General features: G+C 36.7%; 1 protein-coding gene across 3 annotated transcripts in view; it reads right to left on the bottom strand.

Moving 5' to 3' along the window:
- LOC121324613 (cytoplasmic polyadenylation element-binding protein 2-like) overlaps positions 1–26,085 on the bottom strand; it is a 38,071-nt gene extending 11,986 nt beyond the window's left edge. Inside the window, exons 1-5 of one of the 3 annotated variants that reach the window (XM_041266690.1) lie at positions 24,734–26,085; positions 19,259–19,540; positions 10,007–10,097; positions 5,651–5,701; positions 660–683 (exon numbers count right to left, since the gene is read on the bottom strand). In XM_041266690.1, the coding sequence (XP_041122624.1) occupies positions 660–683; positions 5,651–5,701; positions 10,007–10,097; positions 19,259–19,540; positions 24,734–26,032 (1,747 nt within the window). In that variant the 5' untranslated portion in view covers positions 26,033–26,085. The remainder of the gene's footprint in view (positions 1–659; positions 684–5,650; positions 5,702–10,006; positions 10,098–19,258; positions 19,541–24,733) is intronic. The other 2 variants (XM_041266700.1, XM_041266708.1) reach the window with 2 other exon arrangements.
- Positions 26,086–27,563: the final 1,478 nt, after the last annotated feature.

The following is a 27,563-nucleotide window of genomic DNA, read 5'->3' on the forward strand; positions in this document are numbered from 1 at the left end:
CTGTTAACCTACCACTCACCTATAATATTCAGTCAAATCCGAACCTAACTTAAATCCTGCTTACATAACTTTTTATAACTTTGGATTCAGGCCACAAAAGAAGCGGACATTCTGCCACCTTATTCAACCTCAAACTCTCAAAAACACTCAATAAAAAGGAAACTAATGAGTTTATGCGGCTTTATGAAATAGTTTCCCACTGTACATTCAGTTAATCCAGAACAAGAAAATAAACAATGCAAAAAGCTAGCAAGACCGCAGGAAAAAAAAAAAAAAAAAAAAAAAAACCCCCCCCCCCAGCTGTATATAATATACATATTTAAAAAGGTACACATCTTTTGTGAATACAGCATAATTACTAATGATTTATATCCTTTTAGTTATGTACTGGTAAAAGTTAAGTACTGTAATATATATTTCCACCCCCTTAATTAGCTTTAGTTTCTTTTAAATTGGTCTGCAGGTATGGTAATCGCTCAATGCTTTATCATTAACCTCTCCTACCATTTTGGTAAAGCAGAATGGTACAGCATTTGGTAATTAAACAGAAAACCATTCTCAATCAATGAATTAATGGCAGTCACAACATTGATCAGTAGCAGTCCAACCACTGGGGTTAAATATGCTGAACCAAATAGCAAAACACAGAAGTGAGTTACCTCGTCTTCTCCCATAACTCCTTGCTGCATGTAAACAAAGAACAAAGTGGTTTTATAAGTGTGAAAACCAAGAAAACAAATTTAAAAAGAAACAATACTGTGCTGGCTCTCTTGTGGTCTCTGGTAGTTGAATGAGTTGAAAAACAATTCTGCATAACATATTTACTTGAAACAAACTATTTAAGGCTGTGTGTATTATACTGTATATAGTCACCCTCCACTAACAATTTCTGTTTAAAGCTAGAATGAATAATCTGTCCTTTTGTGACTACTGTATATATTCTCAATTTTTTAAGTTTTATTTTTCTTAAGCAAAAATAAATAAATTTAATACTCCCACTTTTAGTCCACAAAACAGCTTATTTCCTGGACATACTGTATCCATCTAAAAAAAACCACATTGAGTATTCATTTTTGTAAGCAAGCAATATCTTCGCAGTTTGGTACTTGACTCAACTCTCCTTTCTAGTTTTCTAGCTGTCAAACTCAAGAGTAAAACATGCAAACAAAGAGTCCTAGTAATGTAGCAGGATATGCTTAAGAGTAGAAATACATTTTTATCATAAGAGCCTTTTACACCACCGGTTATTGAGATGAAGAATAAAGCTGTAACCCTTGACCTTCCTTTAGAGGACATGAGCTTGGAGGCTGGTAGAGCACGAATACAGCAGGCTGTCTCCTGCAACAGCCGCCTCCCCCAACTGCTAATGAAATCAATCTTTATTTCTTTACTTGCTATGTCAATTGTGACTTAAATGGTCACATGGGCAACACTGCCTTTGCAGGCAAGACTGCAATGCAAAGCCTAATCTTTTCAAATGATATACCGTTTCAACTTATTTCACTATCTTCACTTAAGTAATGCCGACAGAATGTGTATGACATATTTAAACCTGAGGATGTAGTGTACAGGTTTAACTCAATATAAAACACCTTTAATGAACCTTTCTTGAAACATGCCTTTTATCAGCAACATGGACTAGTAATCCTTAATTAAAAGCAAGCGTCCAAAGCTTTTGAATTTAAAGCATTTAGATCCTAAGGCCCTTTCACACTGGCATGATCTATCCGGGTCAGAATCCACTGATCATAAGTATTGTCATTGTAGAGCTGACAGTAGATGTCACTACTGATTGTAACCAGAGTGATGATTGTATATAGGTGTATATAGTTTTGTGAAGATGTAAAAAAACATTTCTAAAAAGAGTGAAAAGGGAGGGCAGCAAAATTGCATTTGCCTAGGACGACAAAAATGCTTGCGCCGGCCCTGCCGTTGTCATGCAGGTCGAGTACGTGATTTCACACTGCTTTTGATAAAGCAGGGTTGACCTGGGTGACAGACGCAAGTGCAAAATACACGTATCAATGCCCCGGAAGCAGCTTGTTACGGACGCTTCCATCCAACCTTCTCTGGACTGAACCGTTGGCCCAAATCTGGCTCATGCTGTGTCTCAATCAAATAAAATCTAGCTAAGCAGAATAAACAGAAATGTTCCTTGTGGAATTTCATCGGCCATCATGCATTGTGTCTCACTGAACTCAGGTCAAAGCGCTTCAACCCACATCCTGAGGTGGGTCGCTCGGATCCGGGTACGACCCAGGCACATGGTAGAAGTGCCAGAGTGAAAGGGGCTCTAGTTTATTGAGGTGCAGCACAGGGTTCCCATGGCAACTGTGTTAGTTTCCTTTGAGATACAAACCCCCAAAGAAAGTGAGAGAACATACATCAAAAATATGTTTATGAAGTATAACAAAGCAAAAAACTGTAAGTATATACAGTACTGTAAGTGTATACTGTAAACTGCAGTTAAATTGCTAACAGGGTATCTTACTTACTGAACTGGTGGCCCATAAGACTAAGTGTTCAAACTATTGAGTTTGAAGTTACTGTGGTAACAGGGGAACCTGGTAACCCGCTAGAAGTAATGTGACCAAGTGGGGATAATAAAGCTGCTTTATAGTGTCACCAGGAGAGAAGCTCAGTAGTTAAGCTATTCACAATAAGGACTGTTTACAATATGACTACTAAGGGTACATTACAGAATGTCCTGAAGAAGTACAAAAAATAAATAAATAATAATAATAATATTATTATTATTATTATTATTATTATTATTATTATTATTATTATTATTTTATTATTATTATTATTATTAGCAGTTGTTGTAAATCTACAAATATTGTAGATAAAGTTTGGGCAATACCGGCACTATATGCTGTACTGAATATTACTGAACAGACAACAAGCACTTTGAGGGGCACATAAATTGGATGTTAAAAAGAGTTTTGAAGCAATGTAAACAATTTTTGGTTGGTTCAAACAAGCTCTTTCAGGGAATACTAAGAATGCTGCTGTACAAGGTTTTTTTTCTGTCATGTGTTTTGTTATTGTAAAGCTACTATCAGTCAGCAAGATAAACTGTTAAATGTTAAATCTGACACACCACAGTGTAACATCAAAAAAAAATTCTGAATAGCTGAATTCACAGATATCGACAAGTCGACAATGAAATGAATGGAGGTGAACCGCCTGCAGCAAAATTGAAACATAATACAATGTTGGCTGGATGATACTTTTAGTGTTTCATTTTTAAATAACAAAGAGTAAAATGCTCACCTCCAACTGTTAATAAAAAAATATCGCATCACCCTATTTCCTATCATGTTGTAAAGTATCATGATGCATATATCATATATATAACACGGCTTGGAAAAATAACAACCTCTGATTGGTTAAACAGCATCACATGACCGTATATATATATATATATATATATATATATATATATATATATATATATATATATATATATATATATATATATATACATATAATACTATATAGCACAGCTTCACATACTCCAAAGCTTGCATACTAATGAGCCGTTCCACACTGAATAAATCACTATGCACCACTATGTTCTAAATTCTATTTTATTTGTTATTAATTACAAAACCGCAGCCAAAATGAGACCTATTTCCTTTAATATATTTTGGGATAAAACTCCAAATAACTGGTACAACACCTGAGTGAAGACAGCAGCCCATCTGAAAAAAATTAAAAAATAAAGTTTCACTGTCCATCAGATCAACAGTACGAAGGTCACTCTTGAAATCAGGACTTAAAGGATGTGTTGCAGTAAGAATACCTCCGTTAAGAAAGGGGGACAAGACTAAAAGGCTAAAATATGCACAAGAACACAGAAATTGGACTATGGAACAATGGTCAAAGGTGTTTTGGACTGCTGATGAATGGACAACGACACCTATGCCTTTTGTCAGCTCTGTTGTCAATTCAATGCTTGTTTTCTTTCTATTCCTTAAGGCTATTATCTTCAAGTATTGCTCATCCTTGTTAGACAGCTTTTTGGGTCTTCCAGTCCTGGGTTTGTCAATTACAGATGATGTTTCTCTGTACTTGTTGATTATGCTTTGGATACCACACCTTGAAAATCGAAGGATGCAAGCTATTTCACTCAATGTTTTTCCTTCTTTATGAAAGTCCAGGTTGTTATAATAGTAGAAAAAACTAGTGGAGGCTTTGAGTAAATTGTTGATGGTCATAATGCAACAGAGTAGAAAAATGCAACACACTTTTGCACAGCATTGTGTGTGTGTGTGTGTAAAAATAAATCAAACATCAGAACAAAACATACAGAACTACAGGTACCTCAACAACAAATCCCATCAAGGGTATAACTGTAGAATCTAAAACCAATGTTGTGGCTAGAGAGGTTTGCTATAACTGTAATGCATTTGGTGACATTGCACATGGAAGAACAATTAGCTTCAGGCTCATCAATGAGATTGAATCACACATGTTGTGAGAAACCCATCCTTTCCCATGACACCAGATTGATTTGATTCTGGCCTTTTTACTGCGCTGATGTAATGGAGTGAGTCAAAACGCCTTTGCTGCAGAGCTATGAAGAAGAAAAAAAAAAAAACAGCTGCTGCCTTTTGCAGTCTGTCATCCTACAGAAATGAACAATACAAGATCTGCAAAAGGACTTTATTGTAGTGCAAGCTCACTGTATGTTTCCAGAATCGAATAGTCAGTAAAGTGCTGATGCTGTCTATATAAGAAGCTTATTCTTTTTTTTTTTTTTTTTGGTTAACAAACTTGGTTACCATTTTTTGGTTAACAAATGATTCAAGTAGTATTTAGATGTTTTGCATAAACAGACATACATATAAACACAAACATGTATATTTAATCTACATGAGACATGTTCTTTGTTTAAAGGAGATATAATGTAGTGGATGTATTAAACCATCCACCATCAGGGTTTTAATACATATTTGGTCCTGCTAACAGCTGCAGCCATTAATGTCACAAAGCAGAACATGCTCTTTAATCCAAAATAGAAACTAATAAAATCTCAGTCATCTACAGTATTCTTTTCTTTATTATCAGTGGTAAAGTCATAATAATAATAATAATAATAATAATAATAATAATAATAATAATAATAATAAAAGATATTGCTGCTCTAGAAAGAGTGCAAAGAAGAGCGACCAGAATTATTCCAGGCTTAAAAGGCATGTCATATGCAGACAGCCTAAAAGAATTGAATCTGTTCAGTCTTGAACAAAGAACACTACGCGGCGACCTAATTCAAGCATTCAAAATTCTAAAACAATGTCGACCCAAGGGACTTTTTCGACCTGAAAAAAGAAACAAGGACCAGGGTTCACAAATGGAGATTAGACAAAGGCGCATTCAGAACAGAAAATAGGAGGCACTTTTTTACACAGAGAATCGTGAGGGTCTGGAATCAACTCCCCAGTAATGTTGTTGAAGCTGACACCCTGGGATCCTTCAAGAAGCTGCTTGATGAGATTCTGGGATCAATAAGCTACTAACAACCAAACGAGCAAGATGGGGCAAATGGCCTCCTCTCGTTTGTAAACCTTCTTATGTTCTTAATAATAATAATAATAATAATAATAATAATAATATAATAATAATAATAATAATAATAAATTACCATTCAGCATAAGAAGATTGTCAGTCGCAGGATGTGGGTATCCCATTCGGCCTAAAAATATATAAAAAAAAGGTGTATGAATACATCCATCTCTACATTTTGTGAAGGACAACATATGTACAAGGTGTTCATTTAAGCATTCTGTTTACATGAACAGTCTGGAAGTTTGTAGGCAGGCCCACAGCAGCAGACAGAGATAGGCCCCTCGCTTTGTCTTACATATAGTAGGTTTGTGAGGGATGGTGGTGGTGGGGGGTAGGGGCAGAACAGTGGCTGTCACAATCAGTGATATCAGTAATTTGTGCTCTAATCTCAAAGGGAGAGCTTTTCATTGCAAATGGGCCTGCTTTACTAATCTGTGGCATTACCAAAATTACTTTTCCTTGGATGAGCAGTTAATGCAGCTACTGTAGTTTACAACCAGACTATTTTATTTTTATTTGCAGAGCTTTTAGGACCTTTATAATCACACTTATTCGTCTACAATGCATGTTCTTTGTGAGATAGTGGGGTAGATGTATAGGATGGGCCAGTCGCAGCACAAACATACTGCAATTTGCATTTTCATTGCGACAATTCGCAAAGTATGCATTTTGTCGTATGTACTAAGAGAAAATATGTTAATGAAGAGAGCCGCAATATAATAATTAAAATATTGCAACATTTTTTCGGATAAATAATAAAAGTCAGTTTATTCCCATCAGATTATATATTGGGTCCCCCACATTCAACCCCAAATAAAAAATGTGTTTCTATCAAAAAGCTTTTCATAATCACACAGTAGCCCCTCGCTGAACCGGACATGTTTGTCTGACATAAGGAAGTGTCGGGATTAAAAAAATACAATAAAGTTGCACACATATATCTATAGTGCTCAATGTATTTTAAATGTATAAATCATTGCGCTGAAATAACACTAATGTGTTTCTGCTGCATTGTACACACAGGTATACAATGCGAATAAAAGGTTATTTTAAATTGACCACTGCAGGGATAGCATGGCTTCTCTGGGGGACAGGCTCCAGGTCATCTTTTAAATCAGACAGCAGCTCAAGGATTATGTGGCTGCCGAGCCTGGGCCTGTGCTTAATTTGGTCATTTAAATCTAAGAGGATAATACGGGTACGAAATACCCTTTATCTTCTCATCCTACAAATAACTCGCTCTTGCTGAAAACGTCTCCTCCTTATAGCAATCACAGCAGCCATGGTTAGGGGATAGTGTTTTTCATACTGCCTTTTAAAGGTTTGCTAATTATGACTGTTTAAAATGTGCTTTCAAAAGTTCTTAACAAATTGATGCAATTGTAAGTATCGCAATTGCCGTAAGATTTAGTAAACCTCATTATAATATTTGAAAACCCCGATTTGCATCTCGACCCGCTTTTTGCAAATTTATGCAGGTTTGCCCATAATTACATATTCTTCTAAGGTTGAACAGCAAACAAACAAACAAAAACTGCTGCCGCAAAGCATTCCCTAAAAAATCGCTAATAGCATTGGGCTTGTTTAGTACATTTCACCCTAGTCTTCCAACTTGTTTGCAACTGGTTTGCGATTATTGCAACAGACGCAACACTTTAAAAAATCTACCCCACTGTTTCATATTATATTACTTTGTTTTTAGTAGTCAGTAGCTCCTTTGTTACAGTGGAGCATATTCAGAGTCTGTAAAACCTGTTCTGCACTCTGCAAAAAAATAATTAGATAACAAATAATCAACCATAATCCTCTTGAAATGCAGTTGATCCAGGTTAAATCTTGATTAAAAAGTACAAATGAAAATAAAATAAAGAAGAAGCTGTTTTTAGTATTGTATTTAGAAAATGGTGCCCTTGACCTGAGAGAGGCAGGGATGAATTTCTTAACCCTAATTCCTTAGCTATGAGACCTGCGACGCAATGCACTTTGGAATCTACTCAGATAGGATAAAGCAACTCTTTTCTAGAACAGAAATTATTTTAATAGTACATCCAAATCCCCAGAAGCTTCTCTTCTGTTTAGGTCACCGTTTATCACACAAACACACACACACAGATTAAGTAAATCCCACAAGTATCAAAAGTAAATACATACTGTCACTGCTGTAAACGTGTAAGTAAGTTTGCACTGACAGTAAAACAGTGTAGACCACAAAAACAATCATTATTTTAGGTCATGCAGCTTGAAGCAAACAAACAAATGTACTTCTAACAAGGAGGCAAGCCTGATAGCAAACGACACAGAACTGAAGTTTGGGACTCATTCAAAGGCTCACCATAGCACAGTAGGCTAATCTAATTTACTATGCATGTTTAAGTCTGGTTTGATTAACCAACCATTACCACAGTATCTTCAACACTGTCATAAGCACATCAAATATCTCTGCACGACTACTCATGAAACCACTTTTTTTTTTTTTTATAATTCCATACCGGATTGTCACAGCTGCAGTTTGATGCCTATGGCACAAAGGCAAATCAAATGTACACATAATTAGGCAGGTTTTCGTCCTAGGAATGGAACACATTCAGGTTTGGGAGTCGCACGAGAAGAAGAAAGAAAAATCAAATCAATTTAAACAGGGCTGCATTCACTCTGTTTCATATAGTAAATGATTCATGGGTATCCTTTAGACTGATACAAATTATAATTGTGTCTGATTATTTACAAAAACAAAACTAAGTTTCACAGCACTTTGCCGACATAGAAAAACTGAGCTATTTGATCTCAGTAAAAATTGACTGCCAACTTAGAGAGACATTGGAATTGCAGGCTCTGATAGTACTCTAATAGGTTTCTTTCCACTGCTGGCTTATGTTGCAATAAAAAAGGACCAGAAATAAAATGCTTAGTCACTCTGCAGGCTGCATGAGCAGCCAAACACATGCTTCCCATTCCAATAACTTTTTTTTCTTACACTGCAGCACTGCATAAAAGCTGCACTGTTTTAGGACATTTAAATGGTAATGCTAAAGAACTGCTTGTAAACATTTTTCTTGCTGGAAGCTTTGTGCTTAAATGTGACTTTCACTTAATGTCATTATCATCCAAGTAAACTGTTAGCTGTCTTTTATTAGCATGCAGACTGTAAAGATTTATATTTATCATACATATACGAAGAACTAACACTAACTGTATGCATGGGGAAACTAACTTCTTACAATACACATGATGGTCACCAATGATTTCAGCATTTTTCAGTCTAACCTGCTTATGTAAATATTTGGTCCAATAGTTAATGTGGTTTTCTTTACTACATTTATGTTATTAAAGGAGTGCTAACTAAGGCTTTAAAATCAGAATTATCGCTCCACCAATTCAAAGTTGAATTAAATAGTATACATATTTTAAAACTATGGTTATCGCACTTTTTTTTTTAAAATCAAGAATTCAAAAAGCTATGTATGAAATTAAAGTTATATTGGAATCATGATGTGTTAAGATGACTGAGCAGAAGGCATACAAGGTCACAGAGTAACCCCCCCCAAGTTCACTTCACCCATCCCAGACAAGGGGACAGCAATGCCTATTGAGACACAAGTACCAATTGTAAAAGGGCTACTCTGTATACATACATTTCAAATAGCATTTGCTTAGTACACTGCTGGTCTTTCTTTTTACTTAATGAGTCAATTCACTTACACTACAAAGTTGGCATAACATAAATATTTCCCTGCCTTCAAGCAGGAAAGCATTACTTCCATTATTCCACTGCGGCAAAAAATGCCTACATGGAAGCACACCATGGTCCGAGTTTGCATACTATTACCATTCAGTTTCCAAATATTGCAATAATGACATCTGATACCAAAAATGGACATTTGTATAGTATGAATAACCTGTACTATGAAATAGTAAACTACAGTATTTAATGACCTTAAAAGCTATATTCTCTGTAAATAACAATATTAACTGCAGTCCTGCTTGTAAAACACTTGGTAAAACTGAATAATCTAATGAAAATGCAGATAATTAATAGAGTATACTGCTTTCAGTAAACATAATACTCCATGTACATTCCTGGAGCAGTTTGTTTTATATAACAAGTACAATGTGAAGAAAAGAAAGTATGTTTAAACTAAGTTGAACAGAAGGATTCTGGGAATCCACATCCACATAGCAACACAGTGTAACCTGGAATAGTGCAATTCAGACATTCATTACAGTTTTGGATTTAAATTAATGCAATATAAATTCTGAACTGAGATTCAGTAAACAAAAATAAACACTGTCATGTTCCACACTTCTTGTATGTATAATTTTTAATTATTTAAGAACATGGCCCTTCAAAATCAAAATCTACAGCCACACGATGCAGAATTGGTGGTTCTTTTACCAGAGACAGACGCATTGGTTTTCAACAGTAGCTCCTTACCCTTCAGTGGATCATGTTCTGCTCTCATTATATCAATAAGCGAGTTTTCCAGGGAGTGCATGTTCAAGCTGTCGTACATTCTAGTGCGATCCTGTATCAAAGAAAATAAATCAAAATAAAGATAAGCAGGGCAGTCAACATAATTACCAACATTATTAACTGCAAGTGGCCTTTAAGTTGTTGGAAAATGAACAGGTTTCAATATACAGTAATTGCCCATAGATGTGGCTACATCTGCTATTCTTGTAAACTCAGACATATAGCAGCTTTTATTGAAGACACCATCTAAAGTTAATTGTAAAATGAATCACCAACAGTGCTGGGAATAGCACATTGAGGCACATCTCTGTTTAGTTACATTACGAGTATTTATAACAATATCAGTAGCTTCTACTGTAGAGAAGCTACATACACATTGTACACTCTATGAAGATAGAAATACAGTATATACTAGTAGCAGAAGAATGTGCTGCACATTTTGTATCTAAACCAGCATGGGCTTTTTTGGTCCTCCTATTTCACATATACTGGTGGACAGTACTACTATGAAAGGATAGTGTCAGGAATGAGACAGCCAGGGAAGGCTGCAGTTCAAGCGCTAAAGCGCATATTTATTAAACAGAAAAACAAACAAACTTGCAAGAGGGCCAAACTAAAGATTCAAACAAAACAATACTGTATCCAAACACTGTTGTCAGGCTGGGCAATCACCATCAAACAAAACAATTTAACTCACACACACACACACACACAGACACACACACAGACACACAGACACACATACACACACACACACACACACACACACACACACACACACACACACACACACACACGTTTGCATTCATTGACTCACTATATTTACTATTTTTAATTCAGTCAGACAAAACTCCGCACAGGGTGAAAGTCAACAACAAACTAAATATTTTGACAGTTCTTTTTTTTACATATTTAAAATATGCAAAAGTATTCAAACCCTAGCACAGTTTTCACATGTTGTTGCTTTAAAGCTTGCAGTCATGACACATTGAAGTAGGAATTAATATGTGTTATATACAGCACCTACTCCACACATTCAAAGCAAAAACAAAAATGAATATGAAACAAAAATGGAAAAGTCATGATTGCATAAGTATTCAAACCCTTTGCTGTGGCAAACCTAAATTAATTCAGGTGCACAAAATGACCTTAACGAGCCACAAAATTAGTTCAATGACACCTGTCTCTGTGAGGTCCCTTGGTCAGGTAATGAATTTCAAACAAAGACTCAACCATGAAGACCAAGGAGCTTTCAATGTAAGTTAGGGATAAAGTCATTGAAAAGCACAGATGAGGAGAAGGGTACAAATAAATATTGAAGTATCTGAATATCCCTGTGAGCACAGTCTACTCAACCATCAAGAAATGGAAGGTGCATTGTACCACCCAAACACTGCCTAGATCAGGCCGTCCCTCCAAACTGAGCAGCCGGGCAAGGAGGAAACTGGTTGAGGGATGCCACTGTGAGGCCAATGACAACTTTGACAACTCACAGGAAAGTCTCAAAGTCTGCATGGAGTTTGCAACAAAGCACCTGAGTGATCCTGCAAAAATGTGGCAAAAGGTGTTGTGGTCAGACGAGACAAAATTGAAACTTTTTGGTCTAAATGCCAAGCGTTACGTTTGGTGCAGATCCAACACAGAACATCTCCCAATCAACACCATCCCTACAGTCAACCATGGTGGTGGCAGCTTTATGCTATGGGGATGCTTCTCCTCAGCAGGGATTGGAAGGCGTGTTAGGATTCAAGGAAAAATGGATGGAGCAAAGTACAGGCACATACTAGAGGAAAACCTGTTTCAGTCTGCTAAAGACTTAAAACTGGGGCAAAAATTCACCTTTCAGTAGGACAATGATCCAAAGCACAAGGCCAAAACTACACTGGAGTAGCTTAGGAATAAGAAAGTGAATGTCCTTGAGTGGTTCAGTCAAAGTCCTGACTTGAATCCTATTGAGAATCTGTGGAAAGACTTGAAAACTGCGGTCCATAAGCGATCCCCAAGCAACTTGAGAGAGCTTGAGCAAATCTGAGCCAAAGGTGCTTCCATCAAATATTGAGTTGATGGGTCTGAATACTTATGCAATCAACAGATTTCAGTTTTTTCTCTTTAGTTTTTGCTGACATTTACTGTAACCCTTAGAAGTCTTCAGTTTGAAGGAAGGGTAGGAAGGGTCTGAATACGTTTGCAAGATGCTGTATTTAGTTCTTAAAAAGGTGTTTTACAAAGTGGGTCCGTCCCCACAACGTCGTTTTTTCAGGAGTTACTATCTTTGTGGGGACATCTTCTCAAAAGTTGTCTTCACTTTGATAGTAATAAAACGGCAATGTTATAGGTTAACAAACGTCTTTATTTCCTGTTACTTTCTTGAGTCACTCCACGAGTGGTGCTTACAAAGTACATAACAGTGTATATAGCTCTACAACAGGACCCAGCTAATGTTTATGTGGCAGGACCTTTACTCAGGGCCTCTGTGGCTCACCTGAATGTTACTTCAATTTTGCAGTGTTGCTGGGGCCTCCGGCGGGCCAGCAGTGGGCCTGTAGTGAACCAGCCACGTGTATTCAATTCTGAATGAAGACGTTGAATACAGGAATTCCATTAAAAAGGAAATACGCCAAAAGACATGTTTAATCAAACAACTGACATTAAATCGTCTTAAATGCCCAAGGAATGCTGTACTGAATCTGTGTTAGCATTCAGTCACAGTATTTTTGCAAAGAATCTGTAAATTGCCTTAGCTTTTATATCATGCAGATAACAAAGGAACTGACATTTTGGCATACATGTCATGTGCATCGCTGGAAGGGAAAAACCTGTCATAAAGAGTTAAGAGAATCTGCAGGGCTTGTGCTTACTTGTGCATCCTGCATCCATAAGTACATTTCTTAATCTAAAGTGGACAGCCAGATAGCAAAGTTTTGGGTCTTTTGTTTTAATTTTTTTTTGCGACTGTTGTAACACATTTCCTTTAAACAACTAAGAACCAGCATCTGGAACAATCAATGGTATGTATGCTTCATATGTATTCTCAGATCTTACTGTATTTATATTTTTACTTCCACCAACAATGGCATGCAACCCACTGTTGTTAAAAGCTAATAAAAGAACAACGACAACTGGGGGAGGCTGCTTGAGTGGGTCCATAAAGCAATCTCACATTTGATGCTCAGACGATTTCAAGATTGTGATTCACAAACATAGACAAGCAGATTGTTGGTATATCTTTATTCTGTCTGCACTTACAGTACAAGCCTGTGGATTTAGGTCACCAATAGCATCAATCTGAATAAGGGATTCCCAGTAGCCTTAAGCCTGTCCATGTAAAGTTGAATTAAATTTGAAATGTGTTTGATCAACAGAGGTAAATATCAACAGAGGTAAAAATCGCAAATTACCTGACCTTGTCTTTGCCGTTTAGAAGTAAATATTGTGATGTCACCTAAGGGAAAAAGCGACGGATGCCAAAGAAATCAATACAAGCCCTTACACAGCATCACAATGCTGTGACCTTTTTATTGTCAGTTTCACTTTGTTAATTTTATAGACAAGACAAGGGCCAGTACTTCCAATGTATTCATATAATGGTGGGATTATTATATTGCATGTCCAATCAAGCTCTCAAAATATAGTGTAAGTGTGACATCTGTATGGATACCACCATTGTCCAGTCACAAGGGATATTCTACCCAGCGGGGCATAATTATTGTACTAGCTGCCTTGAAAGCTGAATGGGAGCTCTGTTATCACCGAGTTACACCACTTTACTGCAGTGATTCATAGGCTAATCCCATTATCACGAGATTGTTAACTTGAAGTGGCAACAACAAAAAAAAAAGCCTTCAATGAGAGGCAAATGGTATAGTTCTCATGCTTGAGAACATTTTTATAATATAAATATTTCTGGTTTCTCTCTAACCTAGTAAAAGTAACTTCTGATTATAATTGTTATAAAAGCAGTCACTTCTTACTGTTTAAATATACTAAAGATAATATCACTTAAACAAATAAGGGGTACAGATTTTTGCCACAATTATTACGGAAATAATTTTAAGACTGAAAAAAGCTGGTAGGATGTCCTGAAGGATAATGAATTAAAACTGGTGAGTTTAGAAAGTCAGTTAAATGAGAGTTACCCATTCCTGATCAGATGACAACTCTTAACCATAACTTTGCTGCTAAGAATGCAAGAAGGTACATGTCAAGTCAAGACTAAAAACACACTTTTATAAAATGGCTTTCTTATCTTAGTGGGTTTTAATGTAACTTTAAAATTGCTGCTTTTGTATTATTTTATTTAAATCTGTTATTTAAATGGTCTGACTGTGGCAGCTGTATGTGACTTGCTATATAAAAGTATTGTGTTTTGTTCTTTTTTCTGCACTGTACGGTACAGTCCTTTACGATACTTTTGTATAAAAATGCTATAAAAATGCAATAAATAAATAAATAAATAAATAAATAAATAAAATAAAATACATGTGTCTTTCATTTACACTGTTTCTTATCACAAAATCATGCCTATGTATCTATTATGATTTTTTAGCCGACTTGTTTTTCCATTCCCAGCCCACACCCTGACTTTCTTTCCTGTGAAGCTGTATATAAAGCCTTTGAAAAGCCAGCGTGCAATTGGCAGGCCATCCACTTTTAAGCAGCAGCAAGCTTTCTTTTTCTGGAGTGCAAACCTGACTGCAGAAAACAGGGGCGATTTAGACATGCAGGGACCACACTGAGTGCTTGCTGCTAAAGAATACGGGGAGATGAGGAGTATTTGTTGACGACAAAATGGTTTTAGTTCCACTTTAATCAGCCTGGCATCAAAAAGGCTGATATTGAATATGCCTGAAGAAGTCTCCAATGTTCTTGAATAACATTATTGACAAGGATTTGTTGGTGGTGAAAAATAAAAGCCTTTTTAGTTTAAAAAAGAACATGTATTGTACCACATAAGCCATGATCAGATGAGTGTGATCAGACCTGGGGTCAATTACAATTGTAATTGTATCATTTGTAATTGCAATTAAAATGTAAAACCTGACACAAATACACAAGCACTGGCAACCATTCACGAACCTCTGCTGAAACCAGCGCACTTAGAAGAAAAATGCTGAAAAGTTCTTATTAAGTTTTAAATGCAAATTATCTCAGTTCAAGCATCAACAAATCTGGTAAACAGAAATGGACTGCACCTTTAAGAGCTTCAGCTTGAAATACCTTGCCCTTTTATGGAAAGGCTAGAGATTCGGCATTGTATGGGCAGAGTAACGAAAGTCTTCCTGAAACAGCCTGCACAAATATACCAAGAGAGCGGCCTGTAAAAGCATTAAGAGGAGCTAATCAAATCATTAATTAAGAACAGAGTGAAGGGTACAATATATATAGGTCGATTTTTAAGGAACTTTTTTGTCTGCTGTAAGTACGTAGATTTACTGAATGAGACTCCTTTCTCTGCATCGCAAATCCTATTGAATGTGAAAGTCTTCAGTTTACCATAAATATTCAAATAAAACCGATGACAGAAATATTAAAATGGTGCTATTGTGTCATAACAATTGAGCATTTGCTCACATAACATACATACTGTAGGTTGTGCTTCAGCTGTTTGTTGGTCAAGACCACCAGCAAAGTTTGCAGGTGAAAGCTTGTTTAAATTTTGACCTTTGTTTTTTTTTTTTTTTTTTTTTTTGTAAATAGTGGTAGTAGTAAGAAAAAAAAGTAAACAAGCTTAGATAAAGATATGAAGATTTGTTTTACCGGTGTATATTTAAAAAAAAAATGTATTCCTTGTTATCAATTCTGAGAAGCAGATGTATATTAAAAGTGCAACCATGTACGATTTTAAAAGTATACAGTTTACAGCTAACCTGCAGCAGAATGCCTTCTTTCTGTGTGTAGCCAGCTGTAAACAAGAACTTGCCTGTAACATTAGTACTACATTCTAGCATAACATGGTACAGTATATCTGTTAAGTAGGAATGACAGACATGGCCAGTCCCATGATTGCCTACTATAGTCAATAATTCTCCATATTAACTCAAACCTAACAAAAAAAATGGGAAATGTCACCAAAATATGGGTCACTGCAAAACTGTAATTTCAGGGATTGCCTGATGAACATTCAAGCCCTTGTCTGAACAGCCACTGTCTATAAATGGGATTCAGCTGATCTGTTTGAATCGAAAAAAGAAATTAACAACAGAGCTCGATGCTGCTGTTCAAAGGCTGCTGACAGCTAACCAGTTACAGAACAATGCCTCCGTTGTTTGAGCGCTAAGCAAAACATTTAAAGTAATTCCCTTCTTGAACCTTTGCAGGCAGGGCTCAAAATAACCACTTTAATTACCTCCCCTGTGAAAATGACAGATGTGGGAAGTTTGAAGGATTAAAACACAATCTGATATTTTAACGATGCAATAATCATCCCCCTTGAACCAGACACACCAGTTTACTACAAGCCACAGAGACTAGCAACAACAACAGCAGCTCAAGGATCGGCTTCTTTCCTCCTTTCCTTGCCATGAAATTAATGAGCTGACATTAAACTAGGTTAGAATAGGGTTTGATAACTAAGTGCCCTTTTACTTTAAACAACTTTATTTTTTCTTCCTAATAAATCAAGATAAAAATGATCAAACAACTAATACTGAATTATTTATTTGATCAACATTCACTCATGACAACTAGGCTTTACTGAAAACACCCTTGCCATTATCTTTTGTCTGATGGGCAAAGCAATGTTTTTTTCATCCTGATGAGCAGATATCCTCTTGCCCCCATATTGTTCCCACTGTTTTTATTTATTTATTTTATCTAGATTAAAATCATATTTTTATAATACAGCTTATGTATTCTGTTTTGTTTTTATTCTGTTCTTTTTTTAAATGCTTACTGTTATTCAGTAATATGTATTGTGTTTTCCTTTGTAAAGTGCTTCGTGGCGACCTATTGCAAAAGACACTATATAAAAATAAAAATAAACTGAATTGAATTGAATTGATTAATGTAGAGATGATGCGTTTTCTTTTTTCCTGTATCCAACAATTATCATTTAACTGTTTGAGCATTTTGGTGACTAATTTTTACCACAATACAAAATCCTGGTCTCTGCAACTTTTTATAACGCTGTCCTATCAGCCCACACCTGCTAAATGTACGACATACTGTAGAAACATCTTCTAGCACTATTATAGACATTACAGATAGCCCACTAGTCAGATTTAATGATACAGTGTTCACTGTTTCCAGTCCAAACAAGCTTCAATATAAAATAGAGAGACGCTTATCACCATGAAGCGACACATATATTTCTGGGAAAAGTAATAGTACAGGATGAAATGTACTTGCAACTTCAGGTTATAGTGATTGCTTAATATCCTCTGGCTTACTGCAGATGAACAGTTGTCCTGACCAAGTTCCCTGCTCTTTGTCTTGGGCACTGATGTATCCTCTAAATGTGAGATCAAAGCCCAAACTTTAACATTTGTTTTCCTAATAGAAAAACCACTATTTGTTTTTATATTGTGTGTAAACCATGTGCGTGTGTGTGTTTGCATAACAGAATATTCTAATAGAATATCATTTTCTCTTCAGGATATATTTATGACAAAACTGAACAGATGTCCCCTGATACCCTGATGCTCTATATAATTAGTAGATTTTGACCAAGCAGCTGATGTGGAAATTACCAAGAGGATCATGCGATACCGTCACTTTTAAATTGCCAAAGCTATATATATATATATATATATATATATATATATATATATATATATATATATATATATATTTTTTTTTTTTTTTTTTTTTTTTTCATTTATCTACACATCCTACCCCACAGCTTCCAAATGAAAAAAATATTCTAGAAATTTGCAGAAAATTAATTGAAATAGCTTGGTTGGATAAGTGTCCATCCCACTTGTAATAGCAATCCTAAATTAGCTCAGGTGTAACCAATTGCCTTTGTTAAATTGTAGTGATTCACATGATTTCAGGATAAATTCAGCAGTTCCTGTAGGTTCCCTTTGCTGGGTAGTGCATTTCAAAGCAAAGACTCAACCATGAGCACCAAGGCGCTTTCAAAAGAACTCCGGGACAAAGTTGTTGAAAGGCACAGATCAGGGGATGGGTGTAAAAAAATATCAAAGGCCTTGAATATCCCTTGGAGCATGGTCAAGACAATTATTAAGAAGTGGAAGGTGTATGGCACCACCAAGATCCTGCCTAGATCAGGCTGTCCCTCCAAACTGGATGAGCGAGCAAGAAGGAGACTGATCAGAGAGGCTACTAAGAGGCCAATAGCAACTTTGCAAGAGCTACAGGCTTTTATGGCCAAGACTGGTCAAAGTGTGTATGTGACAACAATATCCCAAGCACTCCACAAATCTGGCCTGTATGGTAGGGTGTCAAGAAGGAAGCCATTACTCAAGGAGTAATTACTTTGGAGCAAAGTACAGAGAAGTCCTTGAGGAAAACCTGCTGCCCTCTGCAAGAAAGCTGAAACTGGGATGGAAGTTCACCTTTCAGCACGACAACGACCCAGAGCACACAGCTAAAGTTACACTGGAATGGCTAAGGAAGAAAAAGGTAAATCTCCTTGAGTGGCCCAGTCAGAGCCCCGACCTAAATCCAATCGAAAATCTGTGGCATGACTTGAAGATTGCTGTCCATCAATGCTCCCCAAGGAACTTGATAGAGCTTGAACAGTTTTGTAAAGAAGAATGGTAAAATATTGCCAAGTCTAGGTGTGCAAAGTCGGTAGACACCTATTCCAACAGACTCACAGCTGTAAAAAGGTGCTTCCACCAAGTATTAAATCAGGGGGTGAAATTCTGAGGCACTGACACAACAAAATGTGAAAAAAAGTTCAAGGGGGTGTAGACTTTCTACAGGCACTGTATATATTGTGTGGTAAATCTATAGAGGCCCATATAAATGGAACATATTGCCGAAGTGACGTTAGTTGTGTCCTCTGTGATGACTTTTAAGACAAGATGTTACGGCCTATATTTTCCACAATGGCAAACTTCATAGTAAATAATACATGGGCAACTTGCCAACAGTGAAAAATCAGGCCCATTATCCCTATCCTGGTTAACAAACATCAGAACCACTTTTGTAAAGGCACTGTTCCCAACACCCATCAAGTCTGACTCAAGCTCAGAGGTTTTTAGCAGATTTTTATCCCAAGCCTACACCTCCTCCGTGGCTCACCTGTAGTGGCAGCAGAGTGTTGCTATTGCTGTCTGTACGGAACACATTGTCTTCGATCCAGGATTTTGGTGTCAGTGAGGCTGCAGAGCGGGGGAACTTGGGCGGTGCGATGATGTTGCTGGAGAAAGGCTTCTTCATGGGGGAGATCTGGTTCATGGTGCCTGGGATTCCTACTCCTCCAGGTCTGCGGTGGTCTCTGGCGTGCATCCCTCCCCAAGACATGCCTCCTGAGCTCCAGCCACTGCCCTGATGACTGTTCCAAGGGGACTGCTTCATAACAGGCTGATGGAGGAACACATACAAAGGGTTACCGCCATTTAAGATGCCACACCTGGATAAATGGGATGGAAAGGGATGAATTGTTATTTTAAGAGGATGGAACCAGTGTGTCAGCTGAAGTTGTTTATTAATCCCTCTGATCTTGGACTTTCACCGCTAGGCCACTTCATATCAAATAAGTCCTTCTTATGCTTATTTCTTCAGTAAGGAGCTTATGTTTTACGCTAATGCAGTGTCTGTTCCTCACAGCAAGAAGCACACACTGGCAGCAAACATGGCTTTTGTCAAATAATGGTTCCTCAGCATGCAGCAATTGCCACTGGTTTTAATTATAGTGACTGTTACCCAATTTGTTACAGTACAGTGAGTGGTCCCAATTTTTATTTCATTTTTGATTAGTGCACATGAAGAGACTGTAACATTCAAAGGAACAGAACATCATATAAAAATGTTATATATTGTCCTCATTTTTGTTATAAAATAAAATTGAGCTGCTGCAGTAACTCAGTGTAAACTAACTGTGGCTAGAAAACAGGTAATGCATTTAAAGTAATTTCAAAATTGTAACAAATTATTGCTGCAAAACAAAGGCATTGTCTTTATTTTAAAAATGACAGGACAGTACGCTGTTGAAGACACGTGTCCTGTGAAGCCATTAAACCCTTCAAGCTCATCAGTCTGTATCAGCGATCCACTCTAAAACAGACAGCAAAGCACTATTTGCAATTCAAATCGTAAAGTGTGAATAACGTGTACTGTAAAATAATATGTACTGCAATCTACAGGAAATGTGCATGCTTGCCATTTTCAGGTAAATATTTTGCTGATGCTGTAGTCAATTAGCTAATTTTGGCAACATCACAAAGTAAAGTTCCCTTCAGCTAACACAGAAATGTCAATGTCAAACACGAATTTGTTCTATCCATTGGTAATGTGGCATATAACACTGAGGAAGGCATTACCAGAAACCTTTGTCTACATGAAATGTACTTTAGTACTGGCTTTACGGTAAAGTCGTCCTCAAATGTACTGTACATGATTAACAGTATTCTGTTGGTTTGTTTTTTAAACTCACATCTGTTCTCAGATCCAAAGGCATGATACTGTCTCTCAAATACATGTGCAGTGCTCTCTTTGCACTTGGTTAAGCAGAGACAATGCACCTTTGCACTGGAAAAAATTAACCAGACATTTCCATTCAGTTTTACACAGCAAGCCATCTGTTAGAGCCTGGGGTAAAATGGTTAAAAATATCAGTAAAAAAGTGATTTGCTGCATCAATCATATATCCAAACTATCACTGTGAACGATCACACAATCCAGAGACAAGGCGTGTACAGTACGGTTGTATGTATGGTCACTGGTGTAGTCGAGCAAGAATGTGGGTCCGGTATTTTTTTCTACAGGCAGAACCTTGACTTCAGAATTAACTTAAAAATCTTTACCAATTTGTTATGAAAATGCTCATATGGCAGCCGATTTCCATGGGGAAATCAAATTAGTTTATCTGCGGCTTGCCACTGAATAGGCACTAGGAACAAAAAATGACTGTCCGATTCCCTACATCCCACTTTTGATGGTACACTCCGAATCGGAGTCTCCAATAACCAGCGCATATTTTAAATGTTTGCAGTCAAGAGTCACACACATCTCCCTCACAATTGTATGATTCAGTCAGTTGTCTTTGTGATGCAATGAAGAGAACATTAGGAAGTTCTATTAAGACTTTAAAAAGGCTAACGCACGTTTTGTTTTTTTTTTTTTTGTAAAAATGCTGATGAAGAAGACAGCAAAAGTGCATCTTATGACTGTGAAGATAATGTAACCATGAGTTTAATCTGAAAGCTGCTTTGTATATCGGTGACTGCAGAAGCCTGGGTGTTGGAATGAATGAGTGCCCCTGCAACTGACTTAGTATGTTAAGCTTTATAAAATGGCTTGGATAAATTAAGTGCTGTGATTGGCTTAACAAGAACACATGACTGTGTAGTAAAGAAGTCCTTTACTTCACATATCATCCAATGCTGGTTTACAATCTAGGGAGATTATGCCGGTTACCGGCCGTCGATGTAACAGCCTCTGAATTTATTGGTCAGCTGCCCTTGAAGACCGCAAAACCCGATTTGACCGAAAAAAACGATTTGACTTCAGTACAGAGAGACCTCTCTCCTCTCCCTACAACCACCTCTACTCAAATACAAACATCAACACATTGAAATAAGAACAATTCCAAGAAGACTTGGTTAATAAATCATGACAACTGATGTCATAAGCTACAGTTTATGAAAAGAGGCCCATGTACTATTAACTGAATGTAACAACACTTTTTAATTACTTAAATCAGTAAAGACAATGCAGTACAACATTTAATCTATTGTCTCCTAATATGGCAGTAAATGCCAAACAAAACAAACAATCAAGTCCTTGCCTAGTCTTCCCTTCCTTTACAGTACAGTACCTGTCCAAATAATAAGACATTTAAGACAAACATCCTTCCAAGGATACAGTATAGTACATGCTATATATTATACAAATCTAGGCAGGTTACACTTAGATTTTTATTTTTATTTTTTTAAATACAGCATTCACTGTAGCTTACTCTTTAAACACAAACAGATTTTTCTGGTATTTCACACATTGACATTTTTTGTTGTTACTTGTGAAAAGGTAGCAAGGGATGAAATTGGTAAATCATTTAAAAAACGTATTTATTATTTATTCATTTTAAACACACCAACAACCTGCTACATTATAGGGTGCCATATGCTTGTGGGTACAAAATAAAAAAAAAATACATCTCACTTTTTTAACACACATTTCCAACAAACACTACTTTAATACAAATTTAGCATTACAGGATTCTGGACTCCAAATGAAACTGACTGCCAAAAACTAAGCTTAGTCATTCCTTAGAAGGTCAAATATGATGTTCAGTAGCCTCTAGCTTTTAGTGGTCCGACTGCAGATCACTACGCAGTGAGGCGGTTTTAGTATCCGGGGTGAGGATACTTTCAGGATGCCTGTTAAACAAGTTAGACACAGTAATATCATGCCAGTACATCAGCTCTCCATAACCTTGAACCAGAAAAATAATCTATCGGTCAGTCCTGGAGGCCTGTCTGTGCAACCTACAGTACCAATATCCATTTTGTCTTTTTTTTCTGTTTTGTTTTTTAGTTTATTATATATTTTTTGCAGTGTTTTCCCATAACCTTGTCATAAAAGGTATGCTATAGTACATAATCAAGTTGGAGGTGGTAGGCTGTTGTTTTCCCATATTATTTGGAGAAATAATGCAACAATAATGTAGTCCTTATGATTTTATTTATTTATGTATGTATTTATAAAAGGAGCATCGCTCCAAGGAAGGTTACCAAAATCAAGCTTGATTTAGATGGATACAAGGGAGGTTGTTTATTACTTACCTTAGAATTGTAATTGTTATTGCTTTCTCTACAGAAAACAATAGTGTAGAAAAAAGCTTTACAAATCTATCCCAATAGTCTTTTGATACCTGGCTTTCTTGAATATTGACTTAGTTTTTGTAATATAACCTTCTCAGAAAAAGGTTGTTACAGAGCAGTTATGTGCATTTGAGAAACCAAACTGCACACTGTATGATTTATAAGCATAAGTCTGAACAGTTGGAAACAACAATCTGATTAGAAAACAGGCTGTAATGTAACCTGAAGAACAGGCCTTCGCCCAGGTTTAAACAGGGTTAGTATACGAGCGAGACAGATCTGCCAGTTAAAGGCAAACAATCAGCAGTCTGCTCAACAAAAACATTAATCAAATTGAACTTTTGTCAAAAATAGATACAAACGTACTCTATATGTCTGGATTTAATCATCGAAATCTGCCAAGTCAGGTACTGATGTTCAAGTAAATACAATTGTTATTACGCCAACATTTTCCACACAGCTTGGAAATAAACAAATAAATTCTAAATTACATTATGATATTTGTGAACACCCTAAAATGTGACTCATACATAAGTACATTGTGTATTGAATTTGATTCCTTGCATTGCTGCCTACATACAGTACTTGTGTAGGTGGGAGATCTGAATTCTAATGCAATATAAATACTATTGGTACTGTGGGGAGTATTTGCTGCTTAATGTATTTGTACAGTAGTATTCAGATATCCAGCATTTGTCAATAAATGGTAAGACTACTTTATCTAAATCAATTATACCTGCAGTTGCTACGCATAATATATATATATATATATATATATATATTATATATATAAATATATATACTATATATTATATATTATTATATAAACTGTAACTTTAAACACTGGCTTCAACAAAATAGTGTAGCTTCCCTGGGAATGAATGACAGTGAGAAGGGTTCAACTGAACAGTTTGCCTGGAGAGTTCAAGCTGAGTTTCCTGTAGGGTTATCAGCAATGTGTGTCCCTAAAGTAAGTTTCATCAGAGCATTCCAATACGTGTAATAAGTGACAGGTCAGGTGACAGGGGAAAGGTCTATTATACACCATCCACATCCTTAAAAAATACAATTTGAAATTGTTTCATGGATCATAGTGCTGACGACGTACCACTGGTACTATTAGAAGAAACTCTTGTTTGAAAAATAGTTTGTTATGACATATACCATACTCGACTACTTCGTGAGTAATATATCTGTGAAGGTCTGTCTTCAGAAGCACAGGAGGCAGAAGTGGGGGTGGGTTATTTCACCACGTAATGTAACAGTTGAGAGTGGGCATTACATTGGAACAACAATGCACAAAGTACCGGTGTAGGTTAATACACGATAACGGTAATTTAACTGCTATCATTCCAACAGTGAGTTATACACATTATCTCTATACTCCTATACCTAATACAGATATGAGGAGAGAAACGGTGGGTGGCATTATTATTATTATTATTATTATTATTATTATTATTATTATTATTATTAATAATATTATTATTATTATTATTATTATTATTATTATTATTATTATTATTATTATTATTAGTCATTTAGTCAACAACTGCAAGACGTTACCCGTTCTATGGGCAAGATATTACACCCCCCCCCCCCCCCCCCACCCACCCCACACACACACACACACACACACACACACACACACACACACACACACACACAGACACACACACATGGAATAACAAGCACAATCTGCAGGGTTTGCTTAAAAATGAAAATATCATACCTGATGATGGTTATAGTTGTTTCTCTGCTGCAGGAAAGCGGTCTGATGTTGATGATGCAGTTGGGGGCTTACTGGAGATCTCCTATTCTGTTGCTGAGGTACATTAATCTGGGGAGAGAAAGGGCTATTGAAGCCCTGCACGTTAATGCCAGCACAGGGATTAGCAGACACTGGTGAAAAGCTCTGGAAAAAGGCAGTGTTTACAGAGGAGGGGATCCCGGGGTAAAAACTGTTGTCAGTCTCAGCGTTGGAGATCTGATTCATGGGGCTAGCATGGTTTGGGGTGGTTGAGTTGGTGACTGGGGGCGGTGGAGAGCTGGTCTGCACTGACCAAGGGGTGCCAAAACCAGGCAGAGCAGGCGAAGATGACCCCCCGTGGGTCTGTTGCTGGTTTTGCATCTCCTGGTTCTGAAGGTTATTGAAACAGGCCACAAGACCTGCGGGCAACATATTATTAGCGGCGCTACTCCCGTTGCTGTTGATCAGGTGGTTATTGGGGAATTCCATTTGGATTTTAGTCTTGTTGGGATTCACAGGAGACGGCGATGACGAGGCAGCTGCCCCAACATTGGTTTCAGAAACCCCTATTTCTTCCGCCACCGGCGAGCTGGTTTTAATAGGACTCTCCAGTTCGCAGTTTCCTTGATCCGATTCCGAGGAACCCTGCTGTTGGTTCAGGGCTTGGTACTGCTGCTGATTCTGAGCGAAGTGATTGAATTCAACCTGCGCCGGCGGTGGATGGGGTTGCTGTTTTTTGCCGAAATCTGCCTGCTGCTGATGTATCTGCTGATGGTGTTTCTTCAGCTCTTGCTGCAAGTTATCCATTTGCTGCCCGAATGTGTCAGAATTTGCCGTGGGGTTGAACTCGGAGAACTGCTGCCGTTGCTTCTGGTTTAGTTGGTAGAAATCCAGCCGGTTTTGCTGATCCAGCTGTTTGCCAAAGTCGGGGTTGTTATTTGTGGGTTGACCCGTCTTGTTAAGGATGTTGTTGCTGTTGTTTCTCTCTGATGGTAGAGAGTGGTGTTGCTGCGTTGTTGTCACGCCAAGAAGCAGCTCATCCTGCATGTTTTGAGGATGCGCAGCAGCTGACAGGAACGGAGAGGATACACTGACGTTATCGCTGCTGGTGCTGGTGCTGCTGCTGCTGCTTGAAATCGAGATGTTGCTGAGCGATAGAGGAGAAAACTGGGTAGAAGCCGGTGTAGCTGTCATATAAGACCTAAAAGTGCCTCCGCCGAAGATTGTGGAGCTATTGGGTATATTTGCTGTCTGTAACAAGCCGAACCCGTAATCCCCCATTTATTATGTAAAAAAAAAAAAAAAAAAAAAAAAAAAAAGGTTTTTTAAAAAAAGATGAATTATAGTGTATTTAATTTAAAAATACAAAATAATACGTTATGCATATTTTTTATAATAAAATGATATATATATATATATATATATGATCTATATATATATATATATTTTTTTTTTTTTAAAAGCGAGAGGAAGCCCAAAATCAGTTCAGTTTCTTTTTTATATTCAGAAATGAAAATTTTAGGGCATTTAAAATTGTTACGTGTTACTACATATATAGATATTAATCTTCTTTTATTCTTTCCCTATAATATTCCCCTCTTAGCAACACAGCACTCCAATCTCTCCTCCTCTCTGCCAGCTGAACTGCTGCTGCGGATCATTAAAAACCCCGGAATGTGCGTCACAACGCATCATAGTGTCTTCTCGACCGCGCCCCCTTCTGTGTATTAATATAAACCACGACCTCAACTGGAGGTCTGCATTGGAACACAATATACTATTTATTATTAATTAGCCGCAGTGCTTCGTCACGCTGCTCTAATAGTAAACCAGAAGAGTGTGTGTCTGTTTCTTTTTCTCTTGTGTTTTCCAAGCTGGAATTTGACAGGGCTGCAAAGACAAGGGGAAGCTGGTTTTCACGCTCCCCCTCCCTGTAGTTTTGACGTAACCTTGCACGTGCACAGAAACGCAGTTAACTCGCTCCGTGGGGGAAAAAAAATAAAATAAATCAGAGTTAACTGCTTTGTGCCCAGAGCGAGGAGAAAGCACCGGTTAGTAGACTATAAAGTATAGCAGTTACATTTACAACAAATAGACAAGCGATACGGTTTCCATTAAAATGTTTTTCGATGACTGTAGCGGTCCATAACAGTTTACCCGTCACCTAAGTAAAAATAATACCATGGCGGGTAGTGTATTTTAGTATTGCCATTGAAACTCAGTGGTTTATTTTTCAGTAGAATGTTCTGTTAAGTATAATTTACAGCAAAAAATAAAATGTTCCCAAACAAATTCCAGTTGAAAAATGTCAACTTTTTTATTCATAATAATAATAATAATAATAATAATAATAATAATAATAAAATAATAATAATAAAGTCCACACGTTGAAAGATTATATACAGTGATTAGCTAAACATAGGAGTACTGATTGTCTATAAAACAGTCCAAATTAAAATATTTGAAATTAATAATTTCATTAACAGTTTTATTGGTCAGTTATTGACATATTATAATGCAACGTGTTGGTGCAGCAATCTTGACACGATGTTAAAACGTTAGAACTTTTTTTAACCGGTGTTTTTTCCGGATTTAATGTTGTAAATTGCGTGTGTGTGTGTAATATATATATATATATATATATATATATATATATATATATATATATATATATATATATATATATATATATATATATATATATATATATTTAACGAGTGACTTGTGACAAATGAGATCCAAAGCTTCTTTTTTTAACATGTTAAATCTAGGTTTCTAAGAAAAAAATCAGTGAGTTTAATTTAATTTTTTA

Source organism: Polyodon spathula, chromosome 1, assembly GCF_017654505.1.
Source record: "Polyodon spathula isolate WHYD16114869_AA chromosome 1, ASM1765450v1, whole genome shotgun sequence".
Taxonomy (NCBI): Eukaryota; Metazoa; Chordata; class Actinopteri; order Acipenseriformes; family Polyodontidae; genus Polyodon; species Polyodon spathula.